This window comes from Amblyomma mixtum, chromosome 5, assembly GCF_055824585.1.
Source record: "Amblyomma mixtum isolate Tamu chromosome 5, ASM5582458v1, whole genome shotgun sequence".
Taxonomy (NCBI): Eukaryota; Metazoa; Arthropoda; class Arachnida; order Ixodida; family Ixodidae; genus Amblyomma; species Amblyomma mixtum.
Genome location: NC_143016.1, coordinates 156243588 through 156270868, shown reverse-complemented (window position 1 = coordinate 156270868; position 27281 = coordinate 156243588). Strand labels below are relative to the sequence as shown.

Sequence of the window (27281 nt, the reverse complement as noted above, 5' to 3'; positions counted from 1 at the left end):
CTTGTTTTTCTTCTCTGCTTTCCCTTTCAACCCTGGCGCATATTTTGAACAGCTTATTAGGTGCTCAAAAAAGCACATCTACCCCATATCTGCGGCCTACCTGCTTTAAACGGTGGAGGAACTGGTGAACGTAGGGCACAACAGCAAATTTCTTTTTAACCTGACCTGAAGGCTCCGGTGTCTCGTGCCTACAAGAGGACTTCATTTTTTAAAGTATTTTGCATGCCAGTATTATAGCATCATCCGGAAAGCCTGCTGACCTCAGCCTCTGTACTTGTTGACTAAAACTGTGACTGATAGCATGCACGCAAGACTTGTTAATCGCAGAACCTAAACAAGAGACGGCTATACCACATTTGACTATCTTGGAATGGCCAGAACGGTAACTGAGCAAGGGTTTCACTGACCTCTGAAAGAAAGACCAGCACACATGGTCTGGCTTTAACACCAATCTAATATCAAGGAATTGCAGTTCATTCTTTTGCGGTGTTTCGAAGGTGAATTTTAAGCCTTGTCCACAATCGTCAAAACCCTTTAAAATGCTGTCTATCTGTCCCTGGAAGTCAACGTTCTCAACAAAAACAAGGTAATCATCTACATACCTGAAGACGCGTTTTGTTTGCGAGCTCAAATTACTTTCAATGGCCTTATCGACATAACAAAGAAAAATATTACTCAGTACCGGAGCCACTTTTGACCCAATACATATACGCCCGATTTTTGAGTAAACAGTCTGCCTTGCCATTCAACAAGAGTAGCTTTTAGATAAAATGACAACAGCTGCAAAAAGGCACCCACCGAGATTCCGCATTTCGAAATGAAATCTTCCTCATCGTTAGCATCTATTATACATTTGCTGACACACTGCAGAAGAGTATCGTGCGGAAGAGAATAAAATAAGTCCTGTACATCGACACTAAACACGTTACACAACCCGGGATTATGGCACTTCAGGTATTCAACCACCTTCAAGGAATTAGACACTAGTAACGGATCGTCTATTGCCAAAGAACACAGGATTTTTTTGCAAAAACCTTGACACCTCACATTGCCAGGTAGCGTGTTCCGTAACAATACAGCGGAATGGAATGTCGGGTTTGCGGGTTTTCGCTGAAAAAAATAGTTCCAGAAAGTCCTTATCTGCTTTTTTAACCAAGGAGTGAAAGCGCTCTAAGTTCATTTCCTCCAGTAGGCGCAATGCTTCGCGCCTATGTCTTTTCACACCAGTGCGCACAGGTTTAATGTTTTTTGTGACAGACTTCCATGCTTTTCAAGATAGTCAAATGTGGTATAGCCGTCTCTTGTTTAGGTTCTGCGATTAACAAGTCTTGCGTGCATGCTATCAGTCACAGTTTTAGTCAACAAGTTCAGAGGCTGAGGTCAGCAGGCTTACCGGATGATGCTACAATACTGGCATGCAATAAAATACTTAAAAAAACTAAGTCCTCTTGTAGGCACGAGACACCGCAGCCTTCAGGTCAGGTTAAAAAGAAATTTGCTGTCGGGCCCTACGTTCACCAGTTCTTCCACCGTTTAAAGCAGGTAGGCCGCAGATATGGGGTAGATGTGCTTTTTTCAGCACCTAATAAGGTGGGCAAAATTTGCGCCGGGGTTGATAGGGAAAGCAGAGAAGAAAAACAAAAAAGACAAAAAACAAAGTAAAAAAAGAGTGAAGTAAATCATGATTTAAAGTTCGTCCCTTGTGCCAAGGGTGTGGGTGTACAGGGTTCCCTTCACGTGCGGCAAGAACTATATAGGCCAGATGGGAAGATGCCTAAATTCCCGCCTGCGTGAACATAACAGCTCTTTGAAAGGGGCCGCTTCCTCTAACCTAGCCTTGCACTACAAATAATGTAATAGCAGCACCTCCGCGCCTGCTGCCCAACAATGTTTTCCACTTTTTAACGACACAACGGTCTTGTACAATAATAAAGATAGATTAACTAGGGAAATTAGCGAAGCATTTCATATTCAGAAAAACCACGACACATGCGTAAGCACTCCATCCGTCCTCGTTCATGACTGTGAGATATCGTTTCTTGAAGATCATGGCTGATTGTAACATCTAATCAGTGTTGTTGGCGTCGATCATGCGTGCTCCTGGTTGTTTGTAGAGTATATTTTTTCGTTTTCCGTGCAATAAACCTTCAGTTGCTAGTCAGCGCCTGTCCCGTCGTCTTCTTTTCTTGTGTCCCTGTTCCTGCGCTGTTTTTTTCTCAAGATGTACCTACTCGCTCAACTCGCCGTTTTACTGAAATTCTCGAATACATTGACGGAGTGAATATATACATCTGTGCTAAATCCAGCTAGAACCAGTAATCACCTGTGAGTGCATCCATTTTCACTTGCCTGAGTGCCTTCTGTAGAGCCTTTTCCTTGCCTTCCAATATCCTTCTCCTGAGCAGTTGCCAATGAAGCTGCGCTGTACCACTGCTTCTCTTCACCATACAGTTGTGGTGGCCCACTTCAGAAATACTGCATCCTTCTGGATTCCGTCCAGAGTTTGTACACAGCCCTTTCAATCTCGAAACAATAAATGAATGCATGCACCTGCAGGAACCAGAACACAGGAATAAAATTTCTATGCTACAGTCACAGCCAGGAATGAGACGTTAATTGCGGGTTTAACGTCAAAGCGACTCAGGCTTTGAGGAACACCGCAGTGAACGGCTCCGGAAATTTTGGCCACCTCGGGTTCTTTAACATGCACAGACATCGCACAGTACACGGGCTTCTAGATTTCGCCTCCATCGACATTACACCGGCGCGGCCAAGATCGAATTGCATTTGTTGATTGCATAGTGTCATATGGTGCTATGCTTTCATGCCTGTTGAAGCATGCAAGTCAGAAATCATGTAGTTGTTTAAAATAAAACAAAACTTACACCTTCACAATAATGGTGTCATGCAATAGTAGTAGGTTCCGATGTAAGAAAGAAGTGAAAACGGTAATTGTGTACTTTGCCTTTTTATAACGTTAACTGCACAAATCATATGGGAAAATGATTTCATGCCGATGAAAATCACAGATTAGTGCGTGTAATAGCAAATATTCAAAAATAAAAATAGTATGCCACAGTAGGAGCACTGCCTGTATATCACACAAGAGGCTGGGCCTGCTAAGAGCAATTCTGTAATTCCAGCTCTTCCACATGCCCTTGACACAACACTGAAATGTGCAATACCTAAAAAAATTAAATGTGATAAAGAAGGAAGTGCAACACAAACTGACGACTCACTAGTAGACAGAGGAAGTAGAAATAGTAATGCAATAACCAGCACTAAAACGCACTAGCCTTCATAACAAAACATGATGCAATTAGTCACATTGAGATGCAGAGCCATGTAAGACAATCCAGTTTCTTAAGAGTGGCAAAAGCACAACTACACTCTAGTATTTCCAGAAAGGTGTGCATGTTACAAGCCAAGTGCTTCTTTATTGCTATGCCATTTTTCACTATGACCATTGCTGCTAAGTGCATGAGAAAAAGAGGGTAACATTTCGCAATACTTTGATTTGAGCTAGTTGGTTGTAGCATGACATGTTAACAGAAAAGGCGTACTGGCGCTAAAAAACGGAGACAACACACACAACAGGACAGGACTGACATTTCGCATTTTACCTTTTTGTTGTTTTGTTTGCTTTTCTTTGTACTTGGCTCCTTTCTATTTCTGAGTATATACAGTGCAACCCAGATAATGTGGAAAACTGATAATGTAAACAGATGTTAGTGCAGCATGCATTCATGTCTTATATTTTATTCTTTCCAAGTTGTTTAGCCATGCCATCAGGTAGCAAGCCAAAAATCTGAGTCAACCAGGTTGCTACAATCTCCTAGACAAATATATGTGGATTAGAGCAAGTATACTCACTGAAATGGCAAAAATCTTAAGGTTTACAGTTAAATTACTATTTCAGCTGCAATATAATGCCTTTCATATTTCGCCCCTCAAGTGAAATCAGATGCCTTCGCTGGAAAGGTCTCTGAGGATCAATAACTTCGTGTGGGCTAGTCGGTTAAGCATCATTGTAAGAGGCAGCGCAAAAGAAACCAGGACGAAAGGGAAGACACATATACCACAGGACGAGCGCTGAACTACCAAATTCTAGTTGGACGAGCGCTGAACTACCAGTTGGTACTTCAGCGCTCGTCCTTTGGTATACGTGTCTTCCCTTTCATCCTGGTTTCTTTTGCGCAGCCTCTTACAATGGGTCTCTGAGGAGTGTCATGCGACACTGGCGTTACAGTAGAAGAATGAAAGTTATCCTACTGCTACAACTGTTAAGGAGGAGTGCTATGTGACACAGGTATTACAGTAGAAGGATAACAAGGCTGTCCTCCTGCTGTAATATCGCCTTAAAATGCTGCTCTGTAGCCCGCCACTTCAAATCCAGAATCAAAGTTGCAGTATTGGATGACGCCTTATTGAGAAGAAACACACATATACTATTTCAAAGGGAAGTGCCAACATATGCCGTCAACACTGGTTCAAAGCACAGTGGTGCAACACAATGATCTCAACACAGAGTTCTAGAAAAACGCACTTTAGAAAACTCATTACTTACATGTGTTCTGCAATACACGTTGAACGGGCACACACAAGGAAGACAGCCCCACAGTTGGACAGCGGAGACATCCTTTTCAGACCTCTTCACCATTGGACAGCAGGCACTTCACCTGCATAACATCATAATTTGAATTTCACCTGTGCAATCTATGGAAGATGAAGTACCCACAATGACTGTGTTAATGGGTAAGAATTCGTATTGCCAGTTTCACACAAACACAAGGCAAAGTTTAAACAGAAAAAAAGTTAACTTGCTCACACTTGAATCCACGGTAAGCTCTGCACTGTTTAGGGTTCTTCAGAAATATTTAATCTGAAAGGGCTGTATGAAAAGGCTGCAAAGCGCTCGAGCCTATTTTTGGACTGGTTATTCTTCAACATCCAACAATGATTTTTCTTCACGGTCGCCTGCCACTAAAAGCACTTTACGGCTACACTAATGATCGAACAGGCAGTTTTCTCATTGGGGAAGCCGCATCACTCCTCTATTTACGCGAATACGCGTTCATACAGCCTGTTACTGGATGTGGCTTTTTGAGCTTGTAAGACACCACTGCGAGGCGATTGCACCGACAGTTCAGCCTTGGAAGACGACGTATTCAGTCTGCTTTTGATTCCAACGCGATTAACCGCCCACCACAGTGGCCAGTAGCGCGTATCGCTTGGTCTGGTTTGGTTTATTGGTGTTTAACGTTCCAAACCGACTCAGACTATAAGGGACGCCGTAGTAAAGGGCTGCGGAAATTTCGACCACCTGGGGTCTTTAACGTGCCCTGACATCGCACAGTACACAGGCCTCTAGAATTTCGCCTTCATCGAAATTCGGCCGCCGAGCCCGGTATCGAACCCGCGTCTATCGGGTCCGCAGCCGAGCGCCGCAACCACTGAGCCACCGCGGCGGGTCTGGTGCCGCACAGTCCGCTGCAGCGAACACGACTCGATGTCGTATCGAGCAGAGTATGCCAAATGCCGAGCCCTGACGCGTACTCGGGTAGCGCAGTATGCAGCGCCAGAGTCCGAATGACGCGCACTACCGGCCACCAAGGCGGGCAGCTATGGGTTAGCTGCGTCGAATGCAGAGCGAACACAGCATACCCCTAGAGCTCGACCGCAGGTTTAATCGTCTCGCATAGGTGTGTTCAAAGCTTACGAAGCCACTTCAAGAAATTGTATCGACGCGCGTACGCGCAGCACATAATGCAACGCTAAACAGGTAAAATTGCGTGCACTATCGTCAAACCGCTGCGAGCGGATAGCGACGAAAAACATGCGTGCAGGCAGAAATGCACAACCACGTCGAACAATGATTTTAAGGCAGAAGCCTTTAATGCCTTTAATGTAAGCAGGACCTATCGACAGAAATGTCACGCTTTTCATTTGGTCGAAACGGTCGTGACGTCACAGTGCGCGAATTTCAAACGGGGCCAATTGTACCTTGGCTACTAACCATGCAACCAATTAAAGGGATCGTATAGTGATGCTGCAAGTAAGTTTGACTGAGCTTAGTTAATTGCTTACTCAACCAATCAGTCTAATTAACCTTTCTAGTCAGACCAGATAAATAAATAAAACCGAGTAGGAAATTGGCCGAGCTTGGGAATCGAACCCCGGTCTCCGGAGTGCGAGCCTAGCCCGGTACCACCCCGCCATGCCAGCTTTTTTTTTCTTCAATATGGTATTTATTACAATGATGTAATGTTCTATGTACATGAACTATATACAAGCCATGCCAGCTCAATGGTTTGGAATGAACAAAGGTGCGTTTAGTGAATACGCTGTCTTCGTTCACTCCCATCTTCCTCCCTTCCCGTTACGGCGAGGTTTAGGTGTCCACCGAGATATCAAAGCCAGATACATTTCCTTTCCTCAAAAACCAATTTACCGACGAGCAAGGCGTATTTGTCCGCGCTCCCAAATTTTGACGGGCGTCCACCGAAATATGTGAGGCAGTTACTGCGCAATTTCCTTTCCTCAAATACAATTTTCGACTAGTGTCTACTGAGATATGTGAAATAGTTACTGCGTCATTTCCTTTCCTAAAATACAATTTTCATATTCTTCATTACGACCCCTCTTTCTTCTTTCACTCACACTTCCTCCCTTCCTGTACGGTGCGGTTCAGGTGTCCACCGAGATGACAGAGAATTACAGCCCCATTTCCTTTCCTCAAAAAGCGTTGCGTTCAAAGGGCAACGCATCGCGCCGAAGGGGTGGTGGCGTTCCTTGGACTCCGTGGCAGCGCTACAACACGCTGTCGCGTTCCACTCCTAAAGGCGAAGCTTAAGCGTCATTAATTGGCAGTTAATTAATGCGCCAACAAAATGTACAGTGAACAATCGCGTAGCAGAAAGCAGCACTCAGGCTTTCGCCTTTCACCACTTTAGCCGCTAAAGTTCCTCGTAATTTTTAAATTATTTTCACGGCGTTCGCGTCGCAACGGATACACTGTGAACACAGACAGGACAGCTAGTTAGTGACTCAATGTAGAGTGCATTTTGCCACAGCAGAAATAACCGTGCACAATGTCGGGCGGGTTAACAATGCCGGCAGCGCCTCATCTCTTCCGCTTCTTCTCGCCTTAGTGCTAGGTGGTTAATTTTCGTGGTGGCAAATTGCGCGCATTCCTGCGCCTTATTACAGGTCTTACCTGAAAACGAAGACTCGACGCCTTCCAGTAATCGCTTTCTTCTTTTGTAAGGCGGTTCCGGTAGATAAAAGCCGCAGCAGCTTCCATCGGTGAAGTCCAACGTGCTGTCATGACGAAAAGCCAGGAGGCTTCCCGGCGCGGTCACTTTTTTCACGAAGCACACGAAGGGCTGGAAATTGTACTGCCAGCGGTGCCAAAAGCTATGATCACAAGTCAACCCAAACACGAGTTTGAAGCAGCGATTTTGAAATAAATACAACACAAAACATGCCCCAACGAGCGAGCGGCGAGCACAAACGGCAGTAAGCCGGAACGACCCGCGTGGTCGCGTGGTGCCCGGATGTGTTCGTCTTGTCACGTGGCCTGCCAGCCTGCGCGCTTGATTTGAACGGCGTTAGCAAGTCGTTAAAACAGATGCTTGGGCAAGTTGGTAACTCATTTTCACCGGAACAGCGCGCACTAAGACACGGACAAGAAGGGAGTGTGTGTCGTGTCTCCCTTCTTGTCCGTGTCTTAGTGCGCGCTGTTCCGGTGAAAAAACAAAAAGTTAGCAAGTCAGCGCGGCGCTGGCGCAAGGTACCGTCTTTGTCAAAAGTAACCAGGCTGCATGGTTTGCTTCTAACTTGTATAGTGGAGCCCTCGTGGCTTTATTTAAGGTCAAAAGGTGCTGGAAGATAAGAAGACCCCCAGTCCTTACCTTTAACGACCATTCCAGCTTCAGCGAAGCTGTAAAGCCTGTTTCACATGACAGCGAAAATGCTAGCGAATCCTGTCGCCGCGGCGGAAAAACCTGTTTTTGAGTCGTCGCTGCGACGAGCGGCGAAGTTTCAACAAGTTGGAAATTTTCGCTGCGACGCGTCGCTCAATCGCTCAGTCGCTTGCATGTGAACCGGCCTTAAGAGCTCCACTGCATGAGCTAGAAGTAAACCACGCAGCCTGGTTACTTTTGACAAAGACTCTACATATGCTGTATATTGGTTTCTGAATAGGTGTGTTGAATACTGGTCTCACGAGGCATTTCAACAGCCTGTATTCTTATACTCTATGGTCCAATCAAGATGATGCCATTGTATTTCACGCGCTTGCCTCCTTTTTGTTGTAATAGTCTTTAGTTAACCTCGTGTACATACGTGTGAATGCTCCCTATGTGAGCAAATGTGTACGGGCCCTTATAACCCACACCTGTAAAAATCCCCGATTGGACTGACATCTTCAATCAAAATAAATATCAGGTTTTTCAGGGAAGACTCAAAAATTTTCAAAAACAGGCTTTTTGGGGTAAAAACATGGCTTTTGCGGCACATTATTACCAGTATCGCTGGACACCGGTAAGCCTGTTAATTGTCTTAGGTAGTAAGCTGGTAAACTAATTTCTAACTTTTTAACTATCAGAGATAGGCAATTCGTTGCAATTGGAGATTTGTAGCCGGTCGTTAGTAGTAGCCATATCAGTTTTTAGAATTTCTAAAACGCGATTACACTTGCTGCTGTGGCTCGACAAAATTTGGATGCATCGTGCGCAAATACATTCGCTTTCGAAAGCATGCAGGCAAAGCAAGCCCTCCAGTGCATGTAACTAGTCGAAAAAGCCAAATTTTGTCGAGCCGCAGCCCCAAGGGTAATCGCGTTTTCCAAATTCTAAAAACTGATATGGTTATTACGACCAGCTACAAATCTCTGATAACAACTAGGCGTCTAACTCTACTGATTAAAAAGTTATTTATTAAAAATTATTAAACCAGCTTACTGAAGACAATTTACCGGCTTTCTGCTGTCCGCCAACACTGGTGATAGCACAAACGATATGTTTACCCCAAAAAGCCTATTTTTGAAAATTTTTGAAAGTGATTGCTGAAACGCCCGGTATTCAGGTAATGCTGCCTCCGCACCATTATGCTGTCACATTTATGAATCAGTAACTCAAGTTAGCTCTCCCTTACATTGTGCAATTTAATTCCAACCTAAGGAGAGTTTCATACCACATTTCTCACTTGGTACCAAAAAAGAATACTGTGTTCAGTTATACGTTAAATTTTACACTGCGAAGCGACCTCATGAGCAGTGTTTTTCCGAGTCACAACCTACAACCAACTTCAACATCATGACCTCTCCCATAGCAGATATAATATGAATAAAGGCTGTTCAGCTGAAATGGGAATCGTTTGAGCTGTTGTTGCGGTTGGTTCCATAATTGGTGAGAAATCTGTTGTAAACTTAATTTTTGTTGCTAAAGTTTTAATTCACTTGTAGTCAGTTGTATTCATTTTGGCTCATATCAGTCAATAACATATTGACTTTTTAATGCCTCGTGAGAAATCGTCTGTAAATGGATTTTTTCTTGCTTGAGATTTAATTCACTTGAAGGCAATTAAATTTATATTGGGTCATATCAGTCAATAACATATTGACTTTTTAGCGAGTCGTGAGAAATGGGCTGTAAATGGAATTTTTGTTGCTTGAGTTTTAATTCACTTGTGGTCAATTAAATTTATATTGGGTCATATCAGTCAATAACATATTGACTTTTTAATGAGTCGTGAGAAATGGGCTGTAAATGGAATTTTTGTTGCTTGATTTTTAATTCAATTGAAGTCAATTAAATTTATATTGGGTGAAATCAGTCAAGAACTTATTGACTTTTTAATGACACGGTGAGAAATGGGCTGTACATTGATTTTTTGATGCTTGACATTTAATTCACTTGTAGTTATTTAAATTTATATTGGGCCATATCAGTCAAGAACTTATTGACTTTTTAATGACAGTGAGAAACCGATGTAAATTGATTTTTGTTGATTGAGTTTTAATTCACTTGTAGTCAATTAAATTTATATTGGGTCATACCAGTCAAGAACATACTGACTTTTTATAGACCAAAGTCATTAAGATTTGAGTATGAATAGACTTTTTATTGACTCAACAAATACTCTATAAACAGTTAATTGCATCTCAATGTGCATTTTTGTAAGGGGAGGAAAAGACCTAGCGCACGTCACTGTCGAGACCAATGCATTTTGCTAGAGTTTAAACGAATGGTGCAAGGCAAATTGCCTGACGCTGAACAAAACCAAAACAAAGTGTGTTCTGTTTCGTGCGCCAGGAACGTCGGATAAACTTCCTGAATCTCTTATTCTTGGTCCGTACAATGTTTCCAATCAAAAAAGTGTGAAAACAATTGGCGTAGTATTTAATGAACATATGCCCTGGAACCAGCCAATTCAGTCGTTATTGGGTAAATTAAGCAAAGCAGTTGGCATAATGAACAACCAAAGACCAATTCTCCCGGTGACGATTAGGCGATTACTTTATAATGTCCTGTTCAGCTCTGATTTGTGTTATTGTCTACTGGTTTCGGGAAGCACTACCGCTGAAAACTTACGCAAGCTCACTCTAATGCAAAAAACGCAGTCGGCCGGGTATCAAATGCTTCCTATTTAGAACACACTGGGCCGGTTTTCGGAAAACATAAGATCATTAGAGTTCAGGACTTGTACACTTACACACTTCTATGTTCTTACAAGAAGGCGGTTCACGGTTGACTACATGTTTTTTTTTTACATTGCACATCCTGAGCACACTCCTAGAGCATATACTTTTCACTGACCACCGCTTTGGCCTGTTCGTTTTTCTCGCACGCACTACGGACGAGAGAGAATTCAGCATAAACTGCCTACGAGGTTGAACCTCTATTACACACATAATGTCGACATCATCACGTTCACGAAAACATATACTAAGTTTATTTACATTTAAAAAATTTGGCACTTGTTCGTGTGTATTTCTATAGGGCACGATTCCATATTTATGTTCTGTGGTGACGATTCCATATTTATATTTATGTGTGCGATATTTCCTGTCATACTAGCACCATTTCCCAAGATATGCGTTTACGCTTTTTTATGTGCGTCAGAATGCTTCAGTACTGTTTCAGTATGGTTCAATATATGGCAGGTGCTGTGTACGAGATTGAATGTTGCCTTTCACACCATTTGTTGCAAGTTTTTTTGTTTCTTTAGTTGCTTTTCATGTAGAACTGGTGTGCATCATATCTGCGTCTCCTTCTATTATCACGTACATTCTCTTTAGTGATTCTTCATTAGTCTATATTGATATGTCCTTTTCGGTGCGCGTTTGATTTGTAATGTATTTCTGATTTATTTTTTATCGCGCTTTATTACTGGCGAATGTATTTTCGCTGCGTCCACTGCTGATGGGTAGCTGGAGCCTAATCAAGCTGCAGTGTAGCAGCTTTTTCTTCGGCCACCATTTTTGTTGCTTTGATTGGTTGAAAAGATGCTTTTTCTTCCAACCTAGCTTTGCATTAGAAAGATTGTTGTTTTAACAATTTCAGTTCCTTCAATTAAAATGCGTGGACTCCTCCTTTAAATAAAACTGAAGTTCTGCATTCTTTTTCGTCCCATGTCCCTGCGCCATGTTTCTTGTCACGCTTGTACCAACAAGCTCAACTCTCCGTTATATTACGTTATCGCAGCCTTAATATTCGTGCAAACAGAAGGGAATACTAAAAGAAACATTCTGGAAGCCTAAAAATGCTCTCACAACAGCTTTATTGAAAAAACCAGCGTTACGGACCGGTAAAAACGTCATTACAGACCATGCATTTATGGGCATAGTCAGCGTTTAACAACATCGTATCGCGCACTATTGACCGAACTTAGCAATTTTGCCTTGATAGAGCGTTAAGTGTCCAGCATATAGGCACTTCAAACTAAATCACATGTGCTGGTTTAAAGTAGGTTTATACCAGTGTTGCTGGAAATGTGTGTCATAAAACAAGACACAAATACATTTTTGGGACCGTTCTAGCTGGCAGTATTCGCAGACACACAAGTTACAATCACCGAAAATACTAGATCCGCCAAACAGGAACCTAAGTTCGCGCTATAACCCCGAAGAAAGCCGAAAGCAATCATATGCTAGGGGAAGCAGATGTTCTGAAACCACTTCAGTGAGGGCAATCTTTCGCTTCAAAGATGTAATCAGTAACGGCGCACGAAAGTGAAACCTTCGATCTGTTCACGGTAGCGAAGCAGCTGAGGCTCAGCAAGAACACAGTTTGAACATCAACAGGCACATCTTTTGTACAGCGACACTTTCAATATCGGCACTAAAATTAAGCAGCTAAGGTTCCGAATCCTCAACTGTTAAATCCAGTTGTAGGTCTACCAGATATTTAGACGCCTGAGTAGCCTATGTTTATCGTCGTCAGATAAAGGTTTTGAAACGATTAATGTGACAGCGCCTGAAGATGCAAATGATTTTATTATCACAGCTGCAGCAATAAGAAGTAGAGAGAGAGCAGAATGGACCATCAATGTTCGTTGTCGTACACTTAAGAGAAGCTAAAAACGACGCTTATAAAGCCTGGTCGGAGCATTGCCGTTCAAAAGAGCAAAGAATGCCGCGGCCCTTGAGAAGAAGCACCAAATTGCGTCATCAAGAACGTATCTTCCAGGTTACTATCGGATGACAAAACATGGCTGTACTCTCGTCGTTCAGCATTGGGCGCCAACACTTTATGCTGCCGTGGATGAGGGCAGGACTTAAGGCGGCGTTTTCCGCCATACGCTAGAGGCTCCGGGCTTAAAACCTACGTGGTTCGCAGTTGTGTGGCCTCTCAGCAGAAACGAGGTTGCGCGTATCGCAGAGGACAATTCGGTCGGCGGAAAGCGCGGGATCCGGATACACTACCCCGTTGCCGCTGTCTCCCTCGATGGCGCGGGACACGACAACTGTGACGGGCGCTGACGCCATTCCGGACAGCCATGTGTGTACGTGAATGCTCTCGGCGGTTGGGAAGAGATGACTCAGAGTATCCATCAGGTCTTGCCGCTGCTTCCGCGAAATCCCGATCGACGTAATGCAGAACCGGCGCAGCCGCGATGCCCTCCTGAGCCCTCGCCCGAGGAAAGACAGGTCCAGGGGCACGATGCAGCTCTCCAGCTTGAGGCTGCACACTTGCTCCATCATCTGTGATGCGCATTGCGGAAATCGTGTGTAAGCATTTTTGAACGCAGGTTATGAGCACAATTTTTTTTTCATACATTGTAAGATTCCAGTATATAGATCAATATATGCGCAGATCTCCTGTCAACAGGCTTGCATTTTTTTTTCCTATTAACCTTTCCGCGATCGCCAAAAGCATTTCCCACTGTTTTTCTGTGGCAGTCTTAACCGCTCCGTGTGAGCGATACAAAAATATATCGCTGCTGATAAGATGAATGGACCACTTCAATCAACATTTCCACAACAGTTCCTACAATTTTACAATACTTAAAATTTGTTTCCCAGAATGTTGGATTTGCAAAATTTGATAACATGGTGAAATACTTCGTATGCCTCAACCTTTGAGGCATGGCATCATGACGGTCCCCTCGATCAAATTGCTTGCAATTAAGAAAAAAAGTGACCGTGCAAATGATGCAACTTGTTTTGGAATGACGTAAATTTTACGAACCTACCATACATGAGGTAGTTGGTACTACATTGGTGTACCTGCAAATGGTTGCGTATTGGTATATTGTGGTTCAATGTCCCGAAGGAACTCAGGCCATGACGGTCGCCGTAGTGAAGGGCTCCGGAAATTTCTACCACCTGCGGCTCTTTAACATGGACTGACATTGCGCCGCATATTGGGCTCTAGAATTTCGCTTTCACCGAAATTCGGCCGCCGCGGCCGGGGTCGAACCCGCGTACTTAGTGTCAGCAGACGACCGCTGTAATCACTGAGCCACTGCGGCGGAGTAAATGGTTGCGAATTTCTCAGCAACAGCACTATTATAATAACCACCAGTTCTTCATGCTGCGCTCCGAATAAACGGGGGTTTCAGAATTCATCTTATGTAACCTGCTAGTATGACAAAAACTAGAGAGATTGGGACAGACACAATAAGAACATTGAAAAATTAACCAAGCCCAGATTGAAGCTTTCATGAGTCAATGTATGCAACAGATCTAAATGCCGTTCTTTATCTACAAAATTATGCCAAATCTGCCTCTTTGCGCACAGAGGTGCGCGAACGTATGGAAAGTGCAAGGAAAATATTGTTAGCTTAATTTTATAGCGTAGTGCTACAGCACAGTTCTATAGGTTTAGTCTGGCCAAATTTCTACCAGCGCTTACCTCCGTCAGGGCCGCTGTGGTTTCCTCACCCGCAAAGCCCGCAAGGCCAAGGTTCCGGAGCCTGAGTTCACGGAAAACGCAGCCCCTGAGAAAACGAAGATCCTGGACGTTCGGCAGATCGCACAAGGTGAGACGCCTCAGAGAGCTCAGGAGGTGCAGAGACCCAAACACCTCTTCGTTGCATGTGGAAGGAGCGTTGCAGACGGCGCAAGTCGATGACCGTGCGTTCACATCGGCGCGCACGTCTAGCTCTTCCATCCTGAAGCGCGCCCTGGCAAGCTGTTCGAGGCACCCTTGTCGGCTTAGGGCACATGAGGGTAAGGCAAGTGCGCGCAGACCGACGAGGCCGGCTTCGGCCAGAGCATAGCAGCAATCGACGTTCGGCTTGAAATGGAACGAAGTGAGATTAAGCTCACTCAGGCTGACGCATCCTCTGAGGAAGGTAAGGAAACACGCGGCATCTACGGCAGTTCCAGAACATGCACTAGCCACTCTCGAAGACACCAACGTCAACGCTCGTGTGCTTCTATGCCAGTCGTAACGAGCTGCTGATTCGAGTGTTGCAAACGCGTCATCTTGGATGACAATGAAGAGATTGGAAAACTTTTCTGGGACAAGATGTGCCGTTCTCCTGTCTAAGACAACGCAGTTCGTTGCCGGCCTTGGATTCTGCCTAACGATCACGCTCCAAGACATCTTCAGGCTTGCCTCGAACACGCCGAGAAGACTTCCGGGGTTGCGCACTGTATTTCCTGCGTCTACTAACGCCATTATTTCCGCTCTGAGGGCCACAGAGGTGCAGTCGTCGGTGAAGGTGAACGTCTCGAAGTTTCCTGCCGTGCCGTCGTGGAAGCTCCCGAGCAACCTGGATGCAGCTATGCCAAGCGCCCTAATTCGCGTATCAATCCTACGCTCGTGGAAATGCAGTTTCCGAAGGCTTGAACAATGCTTGAGAACATAGCACAGAAAACTGACGTAACGCTCGCTCGGTATCGCTTCCACGTACATACGTCTCAGGGATTCCGGAAATATTGATGGTGTGGCATATTCCGGCGGCCTGCGTAGAAAGCTATCTATATCTGCCTCCGGAAGTACACTTCCCTGGATTGACCATTCGAGGTGCTGCAGACAACGTAGCCTGTCTCGAAGGAGGCGAAACATCGCTGTGGGCCGCAGGCAGGTGTTCACACAGCGCAGTGTAGTGAGATTGACGCAGGTATAAGCGCACCACTCCACTGTTTCAGAACTGGCTGCCAGGAAATCATTCAAGTCGAGCTCTCTTATCGCCATTGCTCGACTCTCGTCTAGGTATTCTCGAAGGGAACGGGCTGAGTTGCTCCTAAGGAACCTCGTCGTTCGCAACACGGACTGGACTCGAGCAAGTATTGCCAACTCACGCGAAGTTCTTTCGACGGCCATGAGGTCTTCGGGATCCAGGAACGTCAAGATGTTGGTAATTATCTCTCTCGGCAGCCGCAGAAGGTTGAAGGTCTCATTGACAGGTGCCATTCCGGCAAGCGTCAGGGCTTCAGTGGTTTGCGCGTAGTTCACTTCCCTTGCTGCCGATACTTCCTTACAGGCCCGGTGAATGCAGAGCACTCGGAGGCGAAGCGCCTATTCACCTCGCGCTTACGCAGAACTGGAGTGAAGCCAAGCTTGTCAACCAGTACAAGATATCACGGCTCGGCGCATGCGTTGCCTTGCAAACGAACAGCAGCAGCCTATGAGGACATTTTTCTACTTCACATAAACGTTACGGCGATAATCGAACACCGTTTGCAGCCTCTCTAGCTTGCTATCAACAAATCATTTTGATGTGCATCTTTCACCTTGCTCTACTAAAATCACATATAAATGGTGAAGCAAGCGTCTGAAAATTAAAATGACGATTAGGTAGCATTTTCACTGGAAGTATAGTGCTCGTTACTCTTTAGACGCATTCTAGCGCATTGGTGAGCGAATATTAATTGTTTCAAAAACCAATTAGTAGTGCTGTCCGTATCAAAATTTTTATCACAGGAGCTTCTTGCCATATCTGCATATTCCTAAGGAAATTTCAGAGCGTTACTGTTGAATGCAAAGTCACGGCGACTGGCACGCACGCATGTCCAGTATATGAGCCGGAAACTGAGCGAAGTCTATTTTCAGTTAATGGTATAAATCACATTAATTACCTAGTAAGGACAAAACCAGGCCTAGTATAATTGGTTTAACTATGAAATAGGAGTTTAATTCGGCACAGGAAATTCGCCCCGTGGTGGATAAACACGTTGATGGTTAGAGCACTTTGAAACGGGGTGATAGCAACAGCCAGAAGGCTGTAAAAAATATTCGCATATATTCGTAACTTCTTTCTGAACCCTGAAAGATACGTCTTTGCAATTCTTATTGCAATGAAATGACACAGCTACCAATAAACTGACGTTCTCTGCTTTGAAGCCACGAGTTGGTTGGTTGGTTGGTAACAACTTTATTCATAGTCCTGCAGAGCTTTCGCCGACGGGGCCTTAGGTCTCCCACGTGGGGACGTCGAGGCGCTGCCTCGCCGTCGCCTCGCGGGCCTGCTGGACGGCCCAGAGTTGGTCCCCGAGGCTGGGGCTGCGCAAGGCAGCGGCCAACCGCGGCGGGAGGGTTCCGGAATTAGCACCGTGAAGGTTTTTGTTACAGTCCCAGAGCATGTGAGTTAAAGTGGCTACATTGGCGTTGCAGACCTTGCATATATTTGTCGGGTATGTACCGGGGTAAAGCCTGTGGTATAGTTCCGGGTTGGGGTACGTGAGCGTCTGCAGTTGTCTGAGGGTCACCGCGTGCGCCCTGTCCAGCTTGTCGCTGGGCGGAGGGAAGGTTCGGCGGGCCAGGCAGAGGGCCTTGGTAATTTCGTTGTAGCTAGTCAAGCAGTCTTTGGTGCTATTCCACGGGCGACGGTCGCCGGCGCGGTTCGCGAGCTCGCGCGCCTTGGTGTGTGCCGTCTCGTTGCGGTTGCGATACGTCCTCGATACTTCTCCCATGTGCGCCGGGAACCATTGAATTCTGGTTTGGAATTCTACCTCCTGCTGGACTTGCCGGTTCCTCAGGACTTGGGCCGCTCTATGTGAGATCCATCCTTTGGCGAAGTTTCTAACCGTCTGACGCGAGTCGCAGAGAACCACGGTGCACGTCGGATTCGTGAGGGCGAGTGCCACCGCCGCTTCCTCCGCCTCTTCTGCGCGTTCGCACGCTACACTTGAGGTTATGCGCGTTTTGCCGCACGAATCGACGACCGCAACCGCGAATCGCGAGCGTTCTGCGTATTCCGCGGCGTCAACGAACCTTGTCCCCGTATCGTCTCCATGGCTGTGCAGGAGAGCTCTGGCCCTGGCCACTCTTCTTCCCCGGTTGTGTTCCGGGTGGACGTTTCGTGGAATCGGGTCGACTCTTAGCGTTTGTCTGATCGCGTTTGGAATGGCGACTTTCTAGTCTTGTTGTACGTGGTAACGGATGCCGAGACTTTCCATGATCTGGCGGCCTGCTGCCGTTCCCGTTAATCTTTCCAGTTGTGAAGTGCGCTGCGCCTCGGCGATTTCGCTAAGCGTGTTGTGAAGTCCGAGCTGGAGCAAGCGATGCGTGCTGGTAGACTCGGGTAGACCCAGTGCTATCTTGTACACCCTGCGAATGAGGACATTGATCTAGCCAAGCCACGAGTCTCTTGTTGGTTTTTACGCACTTTTAACGCTGATGCGTTTACGTTGCCTTCGTTCACTAAGGTAACGAAAAAGTTTGAATTATTTCTTGACTTACTGCACACCATGTTGGCATATTTCTTTTCATAAGGCGTTGTGTTCTCGCATAAAAGAAAGCGGTACTGCCGGCTGAATTATCGTGAAATAATAATGTCTTTAGTTCTCATTTCTTCTTTTTATTCGAGATGGCATAGAGATTCTTTTTTATTGAAATGATCACAGCACCTCCCTCCTCCACCTTGTTTTTAGCCCTTTTTATTACCCGTTCGGGTGTCCCACCTGTGTATTAGTTAGTGTTAAATTTCTTTTTCGCCGCTGCTATCCATTACTTTTTCCGTGGAAATCCTTAAATGTGTTTGCTGCCCATCCATTTCCTTGATTGTTTGTTAGCCTCTCCCCATTTTAGAGTTCACGCTATGCTTCCCGCACGTAGTAGGAGAATTAAAACCAGGGCTCTGACAGCAGGATTTTCTGCAGAAGAAAATAGAGCTTCTTTGCAGCCACTTCGAATGCTGTAGCAGAAAAACAGAGATTTGTTCGAGATGTTTTGGCTTCTGTACCTTTAAAAATGGAATCTCGTGGTAAAATTTGAGACTGAGCACAACACTGTTCAAATTTTACTCTTAACGACCATTTGGCGCAGGCATGAAGCAGAAATAACTAACACTCGACTCTGCGGCAACATGGGGGGGGGGGGGGGGGGAATCTGCCATTTGGTGCAGTTAGGTGTAAATGGCGCAAGAATTCCATCACTACGCCCTTGATACGGTGAGCACCACACGGCGCAGTGCGCTGCCCCGTATTACCGGCAGCGCCTAAGCTAATCTCCCAGAAGATATCTTTCGTTATCAGCCAAGAATACAAAATCGTCAGCATGAATTAAACTGCAACCTCGGTTGCACATCTCATCTTATGCGTGACACTGCTTGCCGCAGGCCACGCGCTTGCAACACTGCACTTTTCAAGATATTCGCAAGCACTTCATGTCTACTCTATTCCCTAAGCACCCTGTGTGTTATTTGTATGGTGTTTGTGTCTTGGTAGTCTTCTTCCCTCCTCAGGCATATGTTTACCTTGTTCACCTCAAGTATATACCCACTTTAATTTCTCGTGTGGGGGTTACATGAAACGAAATACTGGGATGCAATATCACATAAACTTCGTCCTACATAAGATGCAGATGGAGTAAATTTTGCGCTTTTAACAGTTAATATTGTCATGTTGTGGTGACGGCATGAAAGCACTGAGGAAGAAAGCGCAAGAAGGCTTCCAGAAAAAACTGTTAATAGGGCTGACGTGCGCCCACAATCAAATGAATGACTCGGCGGCGACGAAAACAAAGGACAAAGGAGGAACAGCTGGTGTGAACGGGTGGCAAATAGAAACGACTAATTTCGTTGGAGGAATCGCTGTTCTATGCGTTCAGGAATGATGGAATTCGGTGTATACGTCACCCCAGACCTAATTTATTGGACCCCGTTATAAACTTTCCAAGTTAAACTACAAACGCGGGAACATTATAGCACGGGGCTGATTCTCCGCTGGTGGAGCTTCTCGCCTTTACTCAGTTCGACGTACCATGAGCGAAGAGGTTGATCAGTGCATTCTTGAAAAGATTAAGGTTCCACTGGCATGTAGGAATTTTAGATCTGGATATGTGTTACTGTTAGCCCAAAAAGGGCTAACTGTTAGCCCAAAAAGGGCTAACAGTATCAATAAATAAATGGAATTAAGACGGAAGACACTCTTCCACGCTTCTGAAAAAACCGATGAAGAAGAGCACATAGGACCTTACTGAGTGACCAAGGTAGTCTTCTGAGATTATTTTAATTGAATTTTGTTGGATAAACATCGCCCATCGTCATAGGGACACATAAGCCAGCAGCGCCCTGTAGAAAGTCAAGAATCTGGTGCAGAATCAGGGAAACGTGAAGTAGAGGTTCACTGACAGCTTCCTGGACTCCATGCTTCTGCGAAATCGAGCAGTGATAGGCGGAAAACACTTGCGCGGGAAGTAGTGAGCATCAGATTATTATGAAAAGGCATTCTTGAATTTGTTGCCTCAATCCTTAATAAAAAAATCCGAAAATAAACGTAACTTCCACGCAGTGCAGAAAGCACTACTTCAGTAAATTTTCTGCGGGGGCACGCTGTGGCTCTTACGATAATAAACATTCGCTGGTATTGGAGTCTGACATTGTCGTCACAGCAGCCTCAGGCGTAAGTTTTGAGTGCGGTAAAAAAATGGCATGATTTTCACGTGGTAAAACCGAGTAGACGTGTGAAGGCATGCGCTTAGGGCGATCAGATCAGGGTTTTGCTTTGCTGGGTTGTTGGCAAGTCTGGTGGTCTGATGACAATATTGGACTCAGGTTAAGCTTTGATCGAGGTTATGCTGATCTGATCTGTTCACGCAGCAGATGGAAGTCGATGAAGACGACTATGTGCAGTGCTCTGCGCCAGAGTGTGTTGCAGTTAAACACGAGGCGTGATCGTCCGCGGCGTTAGCGTAACGCTGTCGTGCAGTGGCCAGAGAAACTGATCTGCTTGCGCCGCCGCCTTTTCTAATCCCAGCCGCGACAATATTTATTTTATTAATGCGAGAGCATTACATGGCTAAATTTCGCACGTATAACTTGTCCGCAAATTATGTCCGCGCGATGACGTCACTGAGTTTGAATGAATGTTTAAGAGTTTAATAGTGTTGAGGAATGAATTAATGAATGTTGTATGTGATGTAATAGAAACTATGACGTCAGAATGCTAATCACCGAATTTATTAAAGTAATTATCTAATGAGGAAAAGCAATTGAGAAAGAGTTGCTTAGTGAGTTGAAGTAATGCCGTTACTACAAATCAGCGTGACTAATTAGCGACTATTAATAAGGGTGGCTAATTAACACTTATTACTACTACTACTTATTAACGAATGGTAACTAATTTGAGTAATAATTTTAATTGGTGTCCCTAATAACCAATTACTAATTAGTGTAAATTCGGCGATGACGTCCCACCAACATCAGGTGACATGACGCAATATTTTGTGATGACGTCAGACCCGAGCTGGGTAACAATCGCTGCCCTGTACACACGGGAGAGAAGAGGTGCGATACAAAGAGACAAGCGACGCAAAACAGCGTCCGCCGAAGCGACAACGCTGGTTTGAGCAAGAGATATCGCAGGTGCAGACGAAATGCCAAGCGATGTCATCACTGGTTGACCTCAATGTGGTCAGGCAGCATTCCGTTCGTCATGCAACATTCCAGGTGGTGTTATAGCATAAGATGCTCAGATAAGATATTCAAGAATTTTCACACAAACAGCCTTGGCTGACAGTGGACAAACAGGAGCAGAAAAGTAACCAAAAGACATGCTGAAAGCCATATTCGGACATTAAAGAGCGCTAAATGAAGGCAAAAAGCGGCAGAAGAAGCGATGAATTCGATGAAAAAAAGAAATCTTAATCCGCACACAGAAACAAAGGAGTAAAGAGAAATCGCAAAGGAATTCCTTGATTGTAGCTTAGCCGTCCGTATTGCGTTTTTTCCATCGAACTTGTGTTGCTTCGAAACTGCACGAAACAAAAGTATCGCCAAGTTTATGATACATGCGCAGTATAGAGTAGCTCTGAAGATATGGTAGGCTATATATTTTTTTTAGAATGTAACACCGTCCATTCAGATGGTAAATATACAGCGCAAGCCACAACACACAGGAACAGAAAGAGTAAAAGACACAGGAGCGCTTTCAGTCTTTATTTTCATACCTCTGTGCCTTGCTCTGTACATTCGCCATGCATAACCAACTAGCATGTGAACTCACTCTTGTAAAATTCATGCAGGTGTCCATGTTAGTAAGTCGGTATCCTGGACTGCTTGGGTTACGAGTAAAGAATGTTGATGTAAGCGCATCTTCGGCAGACGTGACTAAAAAACAAGAGGACTGCCGGTAAGAGGATTTCAAAAGGCATATCCGATGCAGCCATCCATTTATTGGTAGTTATAGCTTTAAAAAAATGTCAGAAAAGATAACAAAATATTCCATGCCTTCAATCCGCTCCTACCGGGAAAGACGCGGGTTCGATCTCGGCCGTGGCGATCGAATTTCGACGGAGGCGAAATTCTAGAGGCCCGTATACTGTGCGATGTCAGTGCATTATCAAAAATCCCACGTGCTCAAATTTTATGGAGCCCTTCACAACGGCATCTCTCATAGTCTGAGTCACTTTTGGACTTTAATCCCCATAACCCTAACCAAAACCAACCTAACATCCATGCATTTATCCACCCACCTAACTTTGTGCCACATTACGGCTTCACTATCGGTTTTAATGGCATTATTACGCATGAATATATCTCTATCAAGGAAGTAATTTCATTTTTACCACTGAAAGAAAATATGGCAGAGCTAGTGGCCGATCCGTTTATTAGGGATGCGTTTTGTGTCATTCATTTGGCTTCGCATCAAACAATGCCGCTCTGAAAGTATGGTAGACTTATACAGGTGCGGTGTGAAGCCAGTATGTAAGCGCAGTATCAGTCGTTTGTTCTGACACAAATATTTTGGCTCTCAAATCTTTGAAATTTCACTGAAGAGTGACAAGCAGAATACATACACTGCAAATGCTACCTAATCAATAATTCTATTTTATATTTTAAGACTGATTCGCGTCTTTTGCGAAACGAGTTGAGAGCGAAATGCGCCCATTTAAGCCGACTCGGGTGCACATCACAATACTTTGCTTACAACATTCTAAAGACGATAGGAAGCATTTCATGCTTTTAAAATGCCGCATCATTTATGCTCCACCTTGAACACTACTTTCGAGGCGGCCGTTTCCTATACCAGGAAGGCTACGCATGCGCCCTTCATATCATTTTCTGAGCAACAGAACTGGCATCACTCTGATTCTGCGGAAGGAAGCGATACACTCGCGGTTAGCCTACAAGTATTCTGCCAGCACCGGGCCCGTTATGCGACATCACCAAGCAGGGCATTTAGCTCCAAGGAAACCACAAAAGCACTCCCGTATGCGAATATGGAACTTGACGAAGAAACGTGCTGCCTTCTGTGTTTGCCGAAAGAGATGATTGTCCGCATCTTAAGTTTCCTTGGTCCCGAAGACTTGATGGCCGTCGAAAGAACTTCGCGCGAAATGTCAGCGCTGACTCGGGTCTCGTACGTGCTGCGATCCACGAAGTTTCTCCCGGGCTACTCGGCAGGCTCATTCCGAGACTACCTCGACGAGAGTCGGGCGATGGCAATATCTGAACTCGACATGAACGACTTCCTGGCCGCCGGATCAAGAACAGTGGAGAGGTGCGCCCACAGCTGCGTTAACCTGACCACACTGCGCTGCGTGAACACCCGCCTTCTGCCATCCGCCATGATTCGCCTCCTTCGAGACAGGCTTCGTTGTTTGCAGCTCCTCGAATGGTCAATCCTAGCAAGCGCAAGGCACGGAAAAGACTTGCGCAGCTTTTTATGGAAGCTGCCCGACAGTATCCCCACGGCCGTGATCCCTAAAACCTTGCGCGACATGTACGTTGAGGTGATACCAACCCTGCACAACATCATTTTCTTGCGCATCATTCTTGAGCATGGCTCCAGCCTTCGCAACTTGCACTTCCACGAGCGGAAGCTTAACACTGGTGTTGAAACAGCCGTGCACAGAGTTCTCGAGAGCTTCCATGACGGCACGGCAGGAAAGTTTGAAACGTTCACATTCACTGACGACAGCCGCCCTGCACCAAACGAAGCGGTGAGAACGACCCATGCCTCCAAAACCCTTCTCGACGTGTTTAGGGCAAGCCTGAAGATGTCTTCGAGCGTGATTGTGAGGCAGAAGCCAAGCCCAGCAACGAACTGCGTGGTCTTGGACGTCAGGACGGCACACCAAGTGCCGGAAAACTTTTCGAACCTCTTCATCGCCGTCAACGATGACGCCTTTGCAACTCTGGAAGCAGCGGCTCGTTGCCATTGGCACCGCACCGTTCGGGCGTTGAAGTTGGAGGCGTCTCCTTCGAAGTCCGTGGGGCCCACAGGTTTCGCCTCTGCCAGGGATGCTACATCCTTCCTGAGCTTCTTCACAGGATGCCACAACCTTAGAGAGCTCAATCTTGCGTCATTCCATTTTGGGGTGAACTTCGATTGTTGCTCTGTTCTGGCCGATGCAGGACTCATCGGACTGCGCGCATTGGCTCTCCCCCCGTGCGCGCTTTATTCGCGCGGGTCCCTCGAACAGCTGGCTAGGGCGCGCTTCAGGCTGAACGAGCTAGACGTGCGCATGGCTCCGAGCGTGCGGCGATTAACTTGCACCGTTTGCAAAACTCCTACCACATGCACAGAACAAGCGTTCGAGTCGATGCAGCTGCTGTGTCCCCTGGGGCGCCTCACCTTGTGTGACCTGCCGCACGTACATGACATACGCTTCCTCGAGGGCTGCGTGGTCTGTGAGCTCAGGCTGCGCAACCTTGGCCTCGGGGGCTTTGGAGGTGAAGAAACCGCAACGGTTCTGGCAAAGGTAAGCACCAGTAGACACATTCTTAGACTGAGCCGGTAGAGTGTGTGTGATGGCACTAGCCTGGTAAATTATGGAATGACTTTTATTTTACAGTTTCTTTGCATTAGTGCTGCTGCGTCTAGTAAGATCAATCTGTGACTGTATTCTAGCAAATAAAGCTTGAGGATTGAATGTGCTGAGAATATTGAACACATGAAAGGGCCAAGCTATACTTGATGCAGTTTGAAATGTTTTGAACATATCTAACAGGCGGTGTTTATACTACACGCGTTTTGCATATATTCTGAAATAGCCTGTTTCCGGTGCATGAAGTCTTGTTATGAAGCAAAGAAACAAAAAAATGCTGGCTGTTTAGCACGGACAACCATGAAATATAGTCCGAAAACAGGTTTTTGCAAGGGGACACCCACAACTTGCTGCTGAAAGCGCGATTGAAGGCGCGTTTTCTTTCTTTTCGCAATTGCGCACATCAGGAAGTTGACAAAGACGACGACGAGCAATGCTCAGCGCGAGAGTGAGGTGCAGTTGAGCACGATGCATGATTGGCTGCAGCGATAGCAGTGACCAGCGAAGTTGATCGGTCCTTGCCGCCGACGGTGCGAAATCCTGTCTCGAGAGCGTTTGTTACCTATCCGAGTTGGGCAAGGTCATCCTCATTCAGTTTCGTTTCTTTCCCGCCATTTTCCAGGACCACGTGACAAACTTCACAAGCTTAACTACACCGTGGCGTTTTCTAGGTTTATGAGGGCAGTAGTGCTTTCGCACTATGCAAAAGCACAATTGTGAACAACAGTTGAAATGGTAGCGAGATGTGGGAAGTGGTCACGGAATATGTTCACTTGGGGCAGGTAGTGACCGCTGATCCGGATCATGAGAGGAAAACATCTTGAAGAGTAATTATGAGGTTGAGCGCATATAGCAGGGTCTCTCAGATCATGAATGCCAGTTCGCGAATATTCAACAAGAGGAAAATATACAGCAGCTCTATCTTACTAACCCATGGGGCAGTAACGTGGAGGATACGGAAAAGGGCTTAGCTAAAGTTAAGGACAAGGCTGATAGCTGTGAAAAAAAATGGTAGGTATAACGATAGCAGCCGGAAGCGGGCAGAGTGGGGGTGGGAACTAACATGAGCTAATGCCATCCTAGTAGAAATCTAGCGGAAGAAAAGAGCCTGGGCAGCGCAGGTTACGCGAAGGCAAGGTATACACTAGTACTTAAAGGTAATTTTGTGCGCTATGGATCCTCATATATTCCACGAGAAGGCAAGCGTAGCAGGGGGCGGCAGAAAGTTGAGTGGGTGGATGAGATTAAGAAGTTTTCTGGGATACGGTGGTCGCAGCTGTCAAAGGACAGGGTTAAGGACAGGAAAGGCATGGGAGAGGCCTTTGCCCTGCAGTGGGGGCAGTCAGGCTGCTTTCGCATTAAAAAACTTCGCCACTCGCAGCGACACTGTCACCGTTTCAGCTAAGTCATGGAAGCGATGGTTGTAAGCTGTGTGTGGTAGTAAAAGAAGCTGCCGTTTTTTTTAGAATGCTGAGCATGTCGACCCAGGCCGCCGGAGCGGTGCTTTACAAATGGTTGAATGTAGTAAGGCACACCGCGCCTTCAGCCGCGTTGTTGCGAACTTGAAGAAAATTTGCTCGAAAATTTGCTCGAATACCTGCCTCAAAACTCTGGCGTTGCGCATTACAGGTGACGGAGCAGGTACAAAGCCTGAAACTGGAGAGCAGCGTCGTTCCCTTGGATTGGTCCTTCGTCAGACGAGGGCCGAGGCACGCTCCGCGGCTTCGCCGGCTCTGTGTCACGTCGATCGGTATAATGCCGAGTGAGTGGGAACACCTGACTCTCCTCTTGGCCCGTGTCTTTCCGGCCACCGACTACATACACCTGCACACATGGCGACCTGGCTTTGAGCTGGAACGCGTCACTCTCGTCGCGCCTCCCGCAGTCGCGCCAGACGGTGACGACGGGGCATGGTACATGGAACCATTGCTGTCCTCCGATTTTCTTGTCCTCTGCGACGCGCACAACCTCGTCTCCGTCCCAAGGCCGCGGAACTGTGGGCCACGTCGGTTTTAATCCCGCTGCCTTTTGTACAAGACCCAATTCATATGCCTGAGTCCTCTCGTGAAGGATGCTACCATGCATACTACACGCAAATTGCCGAGCACTTCGAGTGACTCATCTTGTGTTGTTAAAAGTAACCGGAAACATAGGTTCTTGAGCATGCACATTGGTAGATCTTCACAACTCTTGCGTCATTCTTATCCCTTTTACAACGGCAAGGCTAAGTCTAGGCTTTGCCTGCCTCATTTTAAGGTGACGTTAATCGCTGGACAACGAGCGTTCAAGGTCTGTTCTGCTCCTTATGCACTGTGGAATGTTCTACAAAATGCCGGGGCATAGCTCTGACCATAATATGCTCAGTTTAAACCTTACTAAGTCCATTGCTACTAATTGTGCATTTTATGGTTTTTTAGCTTTTTGCATAGTTTTTATGCACTTTAGAAAGTTAGTGGGCGGATGAGGTTAAGAAGCTTGCAGGGATACGATGTTTGCAACTGGCGTAGGAGAGAGTTAATTGGAGAGACATGGGAAAGGCCTTTGCCCTGCAGTGGGCGTAGTCACGCTGAGGATGATGAAGACGATGCATTGTATTTATCGGTTTTGTCCCTG

The 27281-nt window shown here is 45.9% G+C and overlaps 2 protein-coding genes and 1 long non-coding RNA gene across 3 annotated transcripts; 1 reads left to right on the top strand and 2 right to left on the bottom strand.

The window, feature by feature from the left end:
* Positions 1-2169: 2169 nt before the first annotated feature.
* On the bottom strand, positions 2170-7531 carry LOC149344232 (uncharacterized). The gene is made up of 3 exons (XR_016282759.1): positions 7217-7531; positions 4568-4679; positions 2170-2550 (listed from the first exon to the last, which is right to left on the bottom strand). It is a non-coding gene; the product is annotated as an uncharacterized LOC149344232 (long non-coding RNA).
* Positions 7532-12820: 5289 nt separating this feature from the next.
* Positions 12821-15869, bottom strand: LOC149344231 (uncharacterized). Its single transcript, XM_089547184.1, has 3 exons — positions 15758-15869; positions 14361-15235; positions 12821-13207 (listed from the first exon to the last, which is right to left on the bottom strand). The coding sequence occupies exons 1-3, from the start codon at positions 15867-15869 to the stop codon at positions 12821-12823; spliced, it is 1374 nt and encodes a 457-aa protein (XP_089403310.1).
* Positions 15870-23117: 7248 nt separating this feature from the next.
* Positions 23118-26684, top strand: LOC149344230 (uncharacterized). The gene is made up of 2 exons (XM_089547183.1): positions 23118-24602; positions 26298-26684. Exons 1-2 carry the CDS (start codon positions 23118-23120, stop codon positions 26682-26684), a joined length of 1872 nt encoding a protein of 623 aa, XP_089403309.1.
* Positions 26685-27281: the final 597 nt, after the last annotated feature.

Bases quoted from the DNA above. Each gene is read 5' to 3' on its own strand.
- LOC149344230 (XM_089547183.1), top strand. From the start codon at position 23,118: ATGGAACTTGACGAAGAAACGTGCTGCCTTCTGTGTTTGCCGAAAGAG. The intron at 24,603-26,297 runs GTAAGCACCAGT...TGCGCATTACAG, and splicing joins CCGCAACGGTTCTGGCAAAG to GTGACGGAGCAGGTACAAAG.
- LOC149344231 (XM_089547184.1), bottom strand. From the start codon at position 15,869: ATGGCACCTGTCAATGAGACCTTCAACCTTCTGCGGCTGCCGAGAGAG. The intron at 15,236-15,757 runs GTGAGTTGGCAA...CGCTTGGCATAG, and splicing joins GGCCGTCGAAAGAACTTCGC to CTGCATCCAGGTTGCTCGGG. The intron at 13,208-14,360 runs GTAAGCGCTGGT...TGCGCATCACAG, and splicing joins CCACAGCGGCCCTGACGGAG to ATGATGGAGCAAGTGTGCAG.